Below are 15185 nucleotides of genomic sequence, written 5' to 3' on the forward strand. Positions count from 1 at the left end.
GACCTGCTCTATGAAGAAACAAAGAGCTATTTCAGTGGAGTGTCTAGCTGTAGAACATTTAAAACTTGTGATGATTTTGAATATATCCTCCTTAGTTGCATTAACTGGATGAAAGGTAGGCAAATCTTTATTAACTGGGCATGGAATAATGGAAGGGGACAGGAAAAGATTTGTAAGGTTGGTTACGCTTTCTATTAAAAAATTATTAAAAGAATTTGCAACCATCCCAGGGTCACCAATATCTTCAGTGTTTATGGTTAGCTCAATAGGTCCATTTATCTTATTATTTTTGCCTAGAACTTTTTGAATAGCCTGCCATATTATCGTACTATTTCCTTTTGCATTTTGCATAATGGTAATAAAAAACTTTGCCTTAGCTTTTTGTTTATATTGGGTAGCATTATTCCTTGCCTGTGTGAATTTCAGTCTGTCAGTTAATAATCTAGAGTGTAAATATTGTCAGAGCAACAGATCCCTGGACTTTAGTAGGCTATAGCAGTTGCCATCTAGCCAAGGTAATGAATTTGCTTTCCTTTTTTGCCTATATTTAGCTGTCAAGTTTAAAGATGAGATCACCTCTTTAAGTTTTCAGAGAAAGCCTTACAGTTTGCTTCAATTTTTGAATTTGATTAAATGTTTTCCCAGTTTATTTCCTAGTTCTTTACTAATATTCTTTTTCTGAGTGTGTATAGTTGTTGGTGTGGTGGTGTGGGAGATGGAGGTAACGTGGGACCTTGCATAACTCTGTTTTAATAGCTTCCTAGAGAAAAAAAGGCTGTTATGATCTGAGAGGCCAGTCACAAAGTTATGTGTTTTAGCTATCCAATCAGGCTTATTAGTAAATAATAGGTCTATGGTTGTCTGCAATTTCTCTGTTAGTGTAGTGGGTTGATCTACTAGCTGCTTAAAGTTATAGAAATCCATTATGTGTTTTAGGCTTCTTCTTTCCTTTTTGACATCCCAGTTTATATTAAAATCACCCATGATGATGATTTCCTTGTGATCACAAGATTTCAGTAACTCTTTTAACTGCTCATAAAAATCTACTTTAGAGGACGGGCTGCGATAGACACAAATAAGAGTAAATGACATTTCTTTTGACAAAGTAATTTGTGGTCCAATTATTTCCAGTGTAGTAGTATTATGCCAGGATAACTGCTGGCAAGTTAGTGTGTCTTAAATATACAGCAATACCCCCCTCCTTTTGACCCCACCCTATGTTTCCTAAAAAGTCTAAAACCAGGCATATTTACTATAGTGCTTCAGCTGATGATGGTTTTAACCAAGATTCCGACAGTCCAAAGCAGTCGATGTTAGAATTATATATAGATGCTCCAAATGTTCCCCTTTGTTTCCAATGCTTCTAATGTTTAGATGTCCACAGAGTAATCCTTTAGGCTTGGTTTCTGGATCCCAAATCAGTTTAGACTGGTTTAGTGTTCTAAACAGCTTCCTTTTCCTGTGATATTTTAGAACTAGATTTCTAGATTTTACCTTGATGTGAATGAAAGCATCCAAGACCGATGTAATGGAATTAGTTTATATGTGATTTGTTCCTGATGTTACAGGCTCCTTCGTAGCTTTGTCGACCATCGATTGCTCTTCCTTGCGCCTCACTTCTCGAAGATCTGATCTAGCACCTTCCTCATAAAGGATGAAGTTGAATAATAAAAAATGCTATTCTTTGTCACATATTTAAAATCACAACCTACAGAAAAAAAATAACTCTGGTCAGGGATGAGTTGTGCTAGTTTTAGAAGATGACAGTGGGCACATCATGTGGTTCCTGGGCCTGCTCTAGTAGAACTTATTATTCTTCCTCATCTTGGCTAAATTTTGAATGATTGTTCAGCATTCTGGTCTTATTCTAGACATCTGATAAAGTTTATAAACCAAATTCTGCTGAAATTCATCCTGAACATCTTCTGGCATTTTAAGTTGTTCTTCTGCTTTGTTGTTCTAGCATGTGAACTCTTTTTCTGTTTTAATAGAATATTTGAGAAAACATTTATAATATATTCAGCAAAAATTTTACAAGGTCACTCACCAAAGTTTCTGCAAGTTTTAACTGCTTATGCTGTGTGACCGGGTTTAAGTAACATTCCTACTTGCTACCTGTAATGCAGGTGGAGAGAACAGACTTATCCTTCTCCGACCCACGAGAACCAGTTGTTCGAGGAACCAGATTTCCAGGGAATGGTTATTATCAGTTTCCCAGTAACACTCTGCCCAGTAATACCGACTTCACAGGTGAGACATTATCTAAATACATACAAAACATATTTTTAGAGAAATTGTTGTTTGCATGCCTGTGTGAGTGTGTCCCACAAGCTAGTCTCTTTTAATGATCTTTATGACCTTTTATTTTTTTTTTCCTTTAATTGTCCTTTAATTGTGATTTTATTTTCTTGGTCAAACTCTTTGAGCATTTTTTCTTTGATAGGCACTTCATTTACAATCTTTACTTGTAAATGTTTCACATAAACAACCTGAAATATGACAAAATGTAACATCAGTCCTAAAGGTAGAGGAAGAAAAACCCAAGTAAACAATTCTTAAAGAAAAATAAAAAGGGTTGCATGGATTTAGTAACAATATTCATGCATATGTATTTATTAATGGCAAATAAATGTGAACCGCTGTTTTCATTTTCAACTTAAAGAGACAGTATGTAGTTTTTACCATATCAGATATCCTTTGAAATGTTGTTGAAACTTAATTAAATGATACCCAGTTGTTAAAAATATTTGCGGCTTCGTAACATATAACCATAAAAATTGGGTCTAAAATACATGGGTCTAGTCTTGGGCGACACGATATTGAACACCATGCGTTCTTCTACGGGAGCCCGAGAGGACAATATGCATTTACTGATTTGTAACAAATGGTTACAAAACTTTTGCCGTTCCTAAACGTTGTTTTACACATTTACCTCTTCACTCATTGCCAGGGAGTCTGATGTGCTTTTCATTTTGCTAGACGTAGTGCTCCCAGGGATTTTTGACCCTAATGGCCTTCCATGGGTAAGGTCTTACTCGAACATAAAAATGCCGTTTGATTGCAATGATGTATGCATATACTGCCCCCTATCGCCAGGGAAAATATACACCGTCACTTTAAAACACCTTGAAAAAACCTTAAAGAAGATTTTTCTTGGAGAATAACAGAAATTCAGGGATCTGGGTTAACTACAACTAAAGTCAATACTTTATCACTTCAAACATTTATTTTTGTTTTTATTAAACTATTCTATTTAATAAACATGTTTTAAAATAAATATAATTTAAATAATGCAAAATATTTCTGACCAGGTCTCATGAATCACCTATACAATTTCCTCTACACCCATCAAACTGCTGCTGTTTAATATTGTTATAAAGTCTAAAAACTGCAATGGAACCCGCTCAAATCTCATTAACACAATAGAATGAAACGTGTGTCCACTTTTAAGTTGCCTGCCTCTAATTATATTTTGCTGATAATAAAAGCAAAATGACGAGAAAGTTTGACTCATTTAATAAACTTGCATTGGTATTCTGTGCACAATTTGTATTAAAAACGTCTGTTGATTGATTCATGTTGTTTTCATGCAGAAACATTGCAAATGCTAAGTAATCAACAACCTTTAAATCTCCACTGATCTTCTGCACTTGGATCAGTGGATGTTTTTTGTGCTTTATTTAGAGTCGGAAGTGCGATCTCTCAGTCGACTTGTAACATTTCTTTAGAATGACTTCTCCAGTCATCTTAAAGGACAATTATCTTTCTGTTTACTAGCATCATTAGAAGGTTGAGCTGCACAGCTAAACATGTTCTGCTTCATCTGAGAACATCACCCAGTCTGACGCTCATAATTAATGACTGCTGATACTAATCAGGGGGATTGAGCATGCAAAGCTCTTTGATGCCACTCCAGATTGCTTCACTGTCCTGCACAAACCTTGTATCATCAATTCTGCTTGTTTGTGAGGAAAAACATAAAATCTGAAGTTAAAGTATTAAAAAAGAGACGATTCCAAAACCTCAATAGAAGTGAAGTAAATCTCAAAAATGCATTCATATCTTTGGTTTTTGCAAATGTTCTAAAACTTCTCTTAATGCGTAATTCTTGTAAACTGTGATCAGTTTGTGAAAGCAGCGTATTATTTTGACATAATCTTGAGTAAAGTATCCAGTTATTTTTATTTTACACACCAGAGTATAAACATGTATACACTAATATTATTATTATTACTTCTTTACCCATAATTCTTAGTTGAGTTTTGATGTCTTCCTTGTCTCTCCGGTGCATCGGTAAATAGATCTCTCTTCCAACAAGTAGATGATGATTTTTGCTATGGAGGGTTGTTTTCATTCCCCCCCATTCTCCTCCTTCATAAAGGGTAATGGATCAGACAATCACTTTCAGACTATACCTATTCTGAACCATCAATGTGTCGGCAGTCCTCAAACCATCGCCCTTTTACAACCATCAATACTAATAGCATCATCTACAGACAATTATTCCCATAGAAGCTCACGGAACAGCGAACAAATCAAAGCCAAATTGGATTATGAATGTAATGCAGTGTAATGCCCCCTCGAGAGTCAATTGATCACAGAGAGACTCATCAATCGTTGATATCTCATGGAAACCTTGCAACTCCACCAATGATAACTGTACTGCTTACTTTTATAAGGTGACCAATTTTATTTGTGTATATTTATTTAATTTTTGTACGTCCATCTTGCATGACCAAAGGGAAAAGAAGATCTTTGCTTGTAAGTTTCTGAGACTTTAGAATACCCAGTTTTAGGAAACTCACAGCATTTATCTTTGAAATGATCCTTAATGTCTCTGAAATTTCACATCATCATTTTTCTCTGTCAACTTTATACAATGTCCTAGGAATATTAATAATTGTTTGTTTCCATTGAGGCTCTTATTGCACACTCTCATTTCCTAAACATGTGAATTAAGGCTTCCTCCTTGAGCAGGGTCAATATTCTGCATGGTAAATCCTGCTAAGGTCATGTGAAATTGAATGATATTTGCCCTTTCACCTGTTATTTAATGGTTACTTTGCTAAAACAATTTTTTGGGAGCAAAAGTGTTTTTTTTCATGTGCTATTAGTGTGATCAGAGTGCATGTTTCAATAAATTAAATTTCTTATTTTATGGTTAAAGATGCTTTTTAATGTCTAATGAGGACACTTGAGGTCAATATAGACCACACTGAATCTGGAGCAAGATAAGTAATCATGTGATATGAATTACCTGAGAGTGCTTGTTTCCATAAATGCTTGTTAGTTCATTCATCTTTCTTCTAATGGTTTGGTATCCACAGCCCTCGGACTTCCTACTTCTCTAGTTCATATTTGGATTAACAACCCTGTTTCTGAGCTGAGACTGACATATGCTCTTATTTATATAATAATGTATTTAAATGGATATGGATCCAAACTAAATGGAAGGTCTTTGTAATTCTTCCCTCTTCAGTCCCATATTGGCTTTGCTGGAATGGGTAAAATGTCCTGCTTATATTTTTGCTAATCCAGATGTATTTTCTTCAACCCACATTTAATGAAGAGGGATGAAGCATTGCACAAATATTTTGTAAAAAAAAAAAAAAAAAAGAAAATAGTAAAAAGATGAGTACAAGAACAAATAAACTTGGATAATTTCCAGACGCGTCTAATACAACACTAGTGCACTGCAGTAACTAAGCAGGAAATGGGAAATGTTAAATGATACAAATTATTTTTCCTTAATTAATATGATTGATTGCTAGGAGTTGACGTTGAAAGGAGAGCTGGGTGGGGTGTGTGTGTGAAGGGAAAGTTTGCACAGACATCATTAGTTTTTCCCCATTTAAAGATTAATCAGAAGAGGCTGGGCTCTTTAATTCTGTCATTTGTATATTTAATGGGCTGCTGCAGAATCTATGGGTGTAATTAGCTAGCTGCCGTGCTCTCATTAATACGCCAGGCTCTGATTAATGCCAGCAGAGAGCTAACATGACTGGAGTTATTCAGGTTATGTTGTGTAGATGATTACACACAACCTCCGCTGTTTACTGAGACAGAGAGGAGAAACAATGCACAAGAAACAATACCATCTCATAAATAAGACCCCCTACACTGTAAACGGATAAATGTTGGTATCTGTTAATGCTACACATCATGAAATATTTAATTGTTCTTTAAAACAAAATGTGTGTTAAACTTTTTCTGACACTGATTATGAACTTTGCCTTTGGTGCTAGTCTCTCAACAATGTGATGACAACTGAAAATACCAATGTTGCCAAATTTATAACATTAAAATATTCTACCAGAAATCAGAACAGTCACCAAATGTTTTCATTTGGACTCCATTTAACACATGAAGTTCACTCAAAAGTAATATTTGGGCCAATTTACAAGAATCGTAAGCTATCAAAATACAGTCCTCCCTTGCACCATGATGTTCAGCTGCTAAAATGCATGAAAATGCAGTATGTAAAAGCACTTGATAAAATATAGTTAATGGGTTCACCAACTATTCATTTGTGTCCAGAGATTCAAAGAAGTTAGAAAATGATATAATCAAAAGTTCTAGTTTGAAAAGGCAGAGTTAAGCACACACGTTATTCATACTTTTTTTTTTGTTATGTTTTTGTTGCAACATGGACTTTAGTAACTAAAAAATTTCCTTTCTTGTTTCATTTTCCTTCAACCCCTCACTCCTGGAGTTGCTCTGTCTGATGTGTTCTTGTGCTCTTGTAAATCAGACAAGTTTGAAAGAAGGATTTGAGTTCCAGTCGGGTGTGATGTTCCAAAAGTTTCTTTAGCAACAGTACAACTATAAATGATATTTTCTTTCTGAGGGCTAGTGTACGTTAATTCTAGACTACATTTTTTACAAATCTGAAATGTGTGATAGCATTGTCTTATTTCAACACAGTCAGTGTGGTCCCACACTATGTAATTTGGTTTTCTTTGACTGGTGCTTGGAGCTGCTTGAATGTTACGGGCTGTTGGGCTTCAACCAAAAGGATTTCCTGTATGAATGTCTTTCTTTTGGGAACAATGTAAGGCATATCATATTCTTAAGCAGGAACTTGACCTCTCTTTGCTGGCCCCTTTTAAGAAGGAGCTAGTCTAGTCACTGATCTGGGTGTGAAGTTGGATGCATCACTGAAGCTAGAGACTCATAGGCCCAATCCCAATACTTGCACTATGCCTTGCGGTCTTCAGCAAAGTGTACTTGGAGACAGTACGCAGTAAGGCTTCGAGTGTGTGGTACACAAGTGTGCAAATAATTGCCGAATTAAGACAGGGAGCATTGCGTAATCGATTGCAACCAATGCTTCAAACCAACAACCAGTTATTTGAAATAAATTTTAATTCATTGCTGCTTTGTCTAAAACATTCAGAGCATCAACTAATCATCCTGAAACAAACTAATTTAATTTGAAAATACATATTTTCTGAAAAGGAACTTGAGCCTTTTCTCCCGCAGCAATGGATTGTGGGTAATACCATTCATGCAAGTCTGCATCAATGCAGTGTGGACCAAGGCTGCAAAAGGGGCGTGACCAACTTCTGGACTTGAGAATCAGGACAACCTATTCACTCGCACCCCTGGTCGGGATTGTGGAGCCGGAGCCCGTAGAAGCAGCCACGGCAGCCGACCACCAGTCTTGAGATACTCCGGGGTCACGACAATTTTGTTGGCATCTAGTGAGACCCAAACCTGGGTCATGATGGTTCAACTTTTATTCTGAAAGGAACCGTTGCAGCAGTTGGAACAGCAACAGATTTTATCCAGCTAGTCGTTGGTTCTTTTGGCTGAAGAGGAAAGTTACGGATTGGCCACTCCGACAACTTCTCCAGAATGCTTTGGACTGGCGTTAAAGATGACGTGGGCATAGTTTTATACTTCGGATGTTTTGGTTTATGGTCGAATGAAAAGATGACAGATTTACCAAGCACCACCAAAACCACGCCTCCGTCAGATCTGGCAGATTCTGATTGGATCAGTAAAGCAATGTGTCATGTCTTAACGCTACGTGAGATCAATCCAAGTGGAAACATTTAAAGTTATATTACTTATTATATTCTATAGGATTATAATAAAGTAATTAATATTTTGATTTCACAGATTGGTCACATCTTATTTATTGACTAACACTTTGTTTGATTAGCATTATTAAATATAGAGTTCTTTGATTTATTTAAAGGAGAGAGTTGTTTCTTCATTCTTCTCTTGAGCTGGAAAGAAGCAGTTTATAAGAAATGCATGAGACCTTGAGGCCATATCTCATGCAGAATAGTTCTGTGTCAGAGGAGAGGGGGAAATGACTTTTGGTGGAAAACAGTCATTTCATACCGTTACAGTGGAAGTGTGAGTATTGGGATTGGGTCATATTACTGGAGTGGTGTGCTCTTGCTTTTTCCATCTTCACCGCCTATCCAGGATCAAGTTGCGGGCTCACTTGGAGACCATAGTCCATGTTTGTATTACTTCTTGCTTAGACCACTGCAACTCCTGTCACTCAGGAGGTAGTAAGGCTGCACTTGTTCAGCTCCAGCTGGCACAAAATGCTGCTGCTATTCCTGACTGGCACCAGAATGCAGGAACATATCACAACTGTCTTGGCCAAATCAACCTTGGCTTCAGTTTCTTTTAGTCAGGTTCAAGATACTTATTTTTGTTTTCAAATCTCTCCAGGGCTGTGCTCCAAGCTATCTGTCTGAGTTACTCTCTTGATACAACCCTTCACGTGCACTTAGGTCATCACAGCAAGACTTACTAGTCATTCAGCGTGTGAAATGCTCGACTAGAGGAGGCAGGACCTTCTTAGTTTTGGCCCCTAAGGTGTGGTATGATCTTCCACTTGAGGTCAGACAAGCACCCTCACTGTCAGTTTTTGAGTGGAATGAAGAATCCCTTTCATACTGTGATGTTCTCTCAGAACATGGATTGGTCATATTTTTAGATAATTTAGCTAATTTTTATCCAGTTTTATTTAGTTGTTTTACAAATATATTTATGTGTATGCAAATGTTGTTGACCCTTGCATGGGTCAGTGATGTTTTAAATTGTTTTATGCATGTGCAGCACTTTAGTTTACCTCCCGAGTGATGGAACGTGTTTTATAAATAAAGTTGAGGTTGATGATGATGATAAGCCAACCTAATAGTTCATTTAACAGTTGTTTAAACTATTAACTAACTTTGATTTCTGAGTGAAAAATGATTGGTGTAAACATGAATTGCAACATGTGTCTCTCTTAGAATTTAATGTATAAATAGTCATTACCCACAATGGCATTTTGGATTTTTGCAGTTAGTGTGTGTGTTTCTTTTGTGAAGTGTTTTTGATGGTACTGTATGTGGGACACAGTCACCTGTCATGTTGCATGCTCAGGTTTGTCTGCTGATGGCTCCAAAGTGGTTGTCAGTGTGAAGTAGCACAAGTCCAGTGGGAAAATCTGAAGGAAGCAATGCCGAGCATGAACAGTATTGCTGAATGCTGTACATTTGACCTGCTCAGCCAACATCTCTTCAATCCCATAAAAATCGCATACATGTCCTCTTTATTATATGTAAACATGGACACTTAAATATTCATTTTCTTTTGCATTTATGCTTGAATAAATAAGGCAGACATTCAATGTGAGGGTGTGAAATACATCTTCCATCTTGTATTTCCTATAATATATAATTCAATTCAATTCAAAAATACTTTATTAATCCCAGAGGGAATTTGATGAACTGATCTCAGTTCTGAGAACTTTTTCTAAAGTCTCTTTATTGTCACTTCTTATGACTGTATATCACAAGCTCTGTGTGTAGGTGCATAATTAATGCAATTAAAATTTCACATGTTGATGATTTTAGAGTCCACCTAAATCTGGACAGTAGCATCATTAGAACAGCAAAAGAGAAAGGAGAAGAAGAGATGATGTAGTAGAAAAGAGACATGAAGATGCATGAAAAAAAGCATATTCAAAGAAGAGAGTGGATACAAAAGATGAATAAAAGGGTCACAAGAACAATAAGGAAGGTTAAAAGCAAAGAGATGAAAGATAGGAAGGACTGAGAGATTCAGAAGGTGTGATGGAAAGAAAGAAGGTTAAAGGGGGGTAATGTGATGTCAAGTATCGGTCATGACTTCACTCTTCTCTGTTGTGACAAGGTCATGAATGTAAATGACACATGCCTGCTAGATGTACAGAATGCAAGTTTAATAGGCAAACGATAGTCCTTGTACTAGTTGTACACCATCTTTCAGGTTTTAACTAAGTCATTGTTGGAAATAAATGTTTCTGTTTTGCATAAAAAGGCTAGATGTTGATGCAGTTGGTTGGTTTTCTGGGGCCATTTTGTTCTCCAAAGCGGATTACAGGGGTAGAATTTTACTCCAGATACTAGCCCTTGTTGGGAGGTAGTACTTTTGAAATACTTTGACTGATGAGGAAAATAAAAAGAAACAAACCTTCTCCAGCATTGGCAATGACCTTTGATTAGAAATGAGCAGCATGAAAGAACTGAGGCAGCTACCCTCTGACTGACGAACAACACTTCACATTAACATCTGTTGGGTAGTTTGATGAGAGTTTGCATCTACAACATTTCAGTGTGGTCCTGTGATGAACTGGTGACCTGTTCCACAATGTAAAACTCATCTGGCCCATTGTGATGGCCCCTTGCACTGTTGAACAGGATCAAGCCCATCAGTTTGCATAAATCAGTGTATGTAGAAATCAATGGAAGGAGTCTGGATGTTTTGGTATTTAGGACTTGTTCAGTTTTGCGAGAACCAGTATAGATATTATTTTGGGGTTTGTGAAATAACCATTTGAACATTTGTATCCAGGATAAAGATGGACATAACCTGGTATTAACATTAGAGATGTAAGAAATTATCAATATATCATGTAATAATGCCAAATTGATATTTAAAAGCAATGTATCAATCTTTTGTGGTGCATTTTAAATGTCCAGCTGCTAGGTGGCAGCAGTTTTTACCACCTTTATTTGCAACAACAACAGATGTGTAATAAAGCATTTGGCCTGAGTTTTTCAATTAAATTCAGTCTTAAAAATTGCAAACACCATATCGTCTGGCATTTATTATTGTAATAAATTGTATCGTCTCCCCTGTATTGTTATTATAGGAGGATCTTTGACATCTTTTTGTATCTTTGTGTGCATGTGCGAGTGATTGTGTGGCAAAAACACTTTCCATCAATACACGACGCACACTTTCAAAAGAGTTTGCTGGCAAAATCTTTAATAAACACTAACATTTAAGGACAGGAGGAGGTTTAGAGAAAAGCTTAAAATCAGTATTGAAGAAATTAAAGTTATTCAAAGCTTGCATGGGATGACGAAAAATGTTGGCCCCATTTTCCTGTGTGTTTTCCACAAATCTGCCAGGGAGACATTTTTTTTCCTATTCAACAGAAAGCCCTGGACCCTTCAGTCATGAAAAAATTAAGGCTTTCAAAGGTCTGGAGGCCTACTATTATTTAGTATTAAGGAAAGCTGGACCGATCTTTTCTGCATAACAGAAAGCCACAGTCGTGCTAATAGCAGGAGTCAGCCCTTGTGAGCAGACGGCTTTATTTACATCACCTGTGGATAATCCTCACTGCGACTGCAAAGCTGGATAAGTCTTTCTTATTCAGTGTCCTTATTGCTTTCCTTACTTATTATTATAATAGTCGTGGGTTGAGACGCCTGAATCAGGACGCAAAAACAACACGACTTCATGTGGGCGACGGTGGCACAGGAGTTAAGTGGTCGCCCCGTAACTGGCAAGTTGCAGGTTCGAGCCCCGCTCAGTCTGTCGCTGTCGTGTCCTTGGGCAAGACACTTAACCCACGTTGCCTGCTGGTGGTGGTCGGAGGGACCGGTGGCGCCAGTGCTCGGCAGCCTCGCCTCTGTCAGTGCGCCCCAGGGCAGCTGTGGCTATGTAATGTAGCAAGTACATTACACAGGCTTTTGTTGTGGTTTTGTAGGATAAATGAAACCAGACACAATAAGGGTGAAGAGTTTAGACCTGTAAGAAGAGTTGGTATGAGTAGTGAAGATTTAAAGTGATAAATGATTGAGTGTTTGTACTTGTTTCCTTTGTGCTTCTGGAGGTGTTCCAGCTAAAATAGTCCCCAGGGGGCTGGAGCACCTAAAGAAGGTTCCGGAGCATTCCATTCAGGATGAATAGGAGGGATGACCTGTGAAATTGCTCTAGGAATGCAGATTAGTATCACTGAATGTTTTTAGGATTGATTAAGGATATTTCTATTTTTGTATTGTAATTTATTAAAGATATCTTATAGATGATGATTTAAGGATAATTTAAGAATATTGAAAGACTGTATTTTTATACTTACTGTGTCTGGGTTTTAGGATTAGTCCAATTAGTCACACCTGTTATAAATACAGGTCTGTGTTTGTTGGAGAGAGTTGAGCGATAGATGGAGGGGCATGCATGGATTTTTGCTGCCTAGTTTTAAATTTGTAAAAAATGTAAATAAATGCACTTGGGTCTGCACTGGACATCGGCCTCCTCAGTATCACTTTTTCCTCCGGAGCACATGAGGGTTATCCTGACAAGTGCCCTCGGTGCCACAGTTGGTGTCAGTTTTCCTGCGTAAAGTGCTGATGATGACCACAAAGATGCAAACAAGGAAAGCGCAGACAGAGCGACATGAAGAGCCTGATGTGGACTCAAGTGCATCTGCTGATCAGGGAGCTGCAAGAATGGGCACCACTGAGGAGAATTTGGAGGAATTGGCAGAGCTGGTGAGGGTTCTTGCAAAGTCTCAAGCAACCAGAGAGCTGCATCTGGAAAAGGAAGCAGCAAGACAAGACTTGAGATGGAAGAACATGCAGCACCAATTCAGAGAAATCCAGTCTTTGGTGCATCAAGTTATCCAAAGACCACCTGATCAAGAGGACCCCCCCCCCACCACCACCACCTCCCACCTGCCCACTGACAAGTAAGAGAATGAGGGGAAAAAACCTGTAATGCTGACCAATACGGATATCACAGAGAGTCAGTCTTCCACAGAGAGCCAAAGTTGTTTCCATTATCGCCAGAAGATGATATTGATCATTTTCTGACTACTTTTGAAAGGATGGCTCGAGTCTGCAGAGGGCCAAGAGAGGAATGGGCTCTCCGTCTGGTAGCTCTGCTGACAGGCAAGGCCCGAAGTGCATATGTGCTTATGGACATTTCTGATGCTGAAGATTATAATAAAGTAAAAACAGCTATCCCAGAGAAATGTGAAATCACTTCAGAAACATACCGTCGAAGATTTCGGTCTACACAGATAGTTCCAAAAGAAACTCCTAAAGAGCTGTATGTGAGGCTGAAGGATCTGTTCTCAAAGTGGGTAAAACCTGAAGAATCTTCAAAACAACAGATCTCAGAGACGCTGATTTTGGAGCAGCTCCTGAGAATGGTTCATCCAGACCTAGAAGTGTGGATCCGTGAGTGAGACCCCAAGACGGCGGTGAAAGCAGTGGAGCTGGCTGAGGTTTTTCTGGCTGCAAGAAAAGGATCCGGTCGGGCGATCCTTGGACAAGGTTCTACACAGTTCCAGAGGGACTGGGACAGAGAAAATAGGCCCAGAGACCAAGCCCAAAGTAAGTCCAATGGGGGTGAAAGGGGTTTTGGTCCACATAGGGCTGGGTCTAAACCAAGGCAGTTTACAGCTAATAAGTACCATAAGCCAAATCCTGCTAACAGTTTTCAAAGGCCCAGTAAAGAGGTTAGATGTTATTTGTGTAATGAGTTAGGCCACACCCAGTATTCATGTCCTCTAAACAATAAGTCTAAACCTTCCCTTTACTGTGCAGTACCTAGACCTGGGTCGGCCACTTCTGATGTAACCACCCAGAAAGCACTTACCACACTAGTACTAATTAATGTTCATAGAGTTATGGCATTATTAGATACAGGTGGATTTCAGTCCATGGTTTCTGCTGACCTAATATCCAGAGAAAAATGGAGGGAGGATAAAATCAGTATTAGCTGTGTTCATCAGTATGCTATGGCAGATGTGTATTTAACGGCTGGCGGTCAGACTTTTTTGCTGCCAATGGCTTTAGCTCCAAACTTGCCATTTGAGGTGATTTTGGGTAATGATGTACCTTTCCTGCTGGATTTAGTGCAAGAGGCAGAAAAATCATCAGTAGAGCTAGATCTATCTAAACATTTGGCTGCAGTCTCACTGAGTTTAGCTAATCCAGGGTTTAACATGGTTGTGACCAGATCTCAGAGTGTTAGTGAGACCTTAAAGGAATTGCCATTCTGGGGGGAAGATCTTGGACCTGGGAAAGGCAAACCTAGGAAATCAAAAGCGCAAAGAAGACAGAAACTGAGGAGAAATGGTTGTAAACAGATGGAAAGTTTAAACATTTCTCTTCAGCCAGTTGAGTTAAATCTCCCTTCTGATGTAGCTAAGTTACAGACAGAGGATGTTACCCTGAAACCCTGGTTAAACAAGGTGATAGAGGTTGAGGGAGTAAATCAAGGTAGCTTAGGATGTTTAGAGGATGCAACATATGTCATTAAGAACGGCATATTGTACCAGAGTAAGGGGATAGTAGAAGCTTTGGCTTTGCCTAAACAGTTCAGATCCAAGGTAATTGAGTTGGGACATTCTGTTCCTTGGGCTGGCCACATGGCTTTCCAGAAGACCTTGTGTAGGATTGCCAGCAGGTTTGTTTGGCCAGGCATGTATAATGACATCTCAAAATTTTGCAGTTCATGTGAAATTTGTCAACTTACGCCCTCACTCAGTGTGTCTCATGCAATGTTGCAGCCTCTACCCATCATGGAAGCACCATTGGAGAGACTTGGTATGGAGATAGTGGGGCCCTTACAGTGTAGTAGTACAGGGCATAGATTCATTTTAGTTCTCTGTGACTATGGAACTTGATACCCAGAAGCATTCCCTCTAAAAACAGTGAAGGCTAAGGAAGTTGCTAACTGTTTAGTGCAGTTGTTCTCTAGAGTTGGGATTCCTAGAGAGATTTTGACTGACTGCGGGACAAACTTCATGTCAAAGTTATTACAGCAGGTGTACAAGCTCCTAGGGGTTAAGGGGATTAGGACCACCCCGTACCACCCCCAAATAGATGGGCTAGTGGAACGGTATAACCAAACTTTGAAAAATATGCTGTGGAAGTTTGTTTCTCAGACAG

General features: G+C 38.5%; 1 protein-coding gene across 3 annotated transcripts in view; it reads left to right on the forward strand.

The window, feature by feature from the left end:
* The window catches only part of ush2a (Usher syndrome 2A (autosomal recessive, mild)), a 380755-nt gene that overhangs the window by 125554 nt on the left and 240016 nt on the right, over window positions 1-15185 (forward strand). For all 3 annotated transcript variants that reach the window (XM_070554793.1, XM_070554794.1, XM_070554795.1), the window contains exon 29: window positions 2127-2250. In XM_070554793.1, coding sequence (XP_070410894.1) covers window positions 2127-2250 — 124 coding nt within the window. The remainder of the gene's footprint in view (window positions 1-2126; window positions 2251-15185) is intronic.

This window comes from Nothobranchius furzeri, chromosome 9 (genome assembly GCF_043380555.1).
Source record: "Nothobranchius furzeri strain GRZ-AD chromosome 9, NfurGRZ-RIMD1, whole genome shotgun sequence".
NCBI lineage: Eukaryota > Metazoa > Chordata > Actinopteri > Cyprinodontiformes > Nothobranchiidae > Nothobranchius > Nothobranchius furzeri.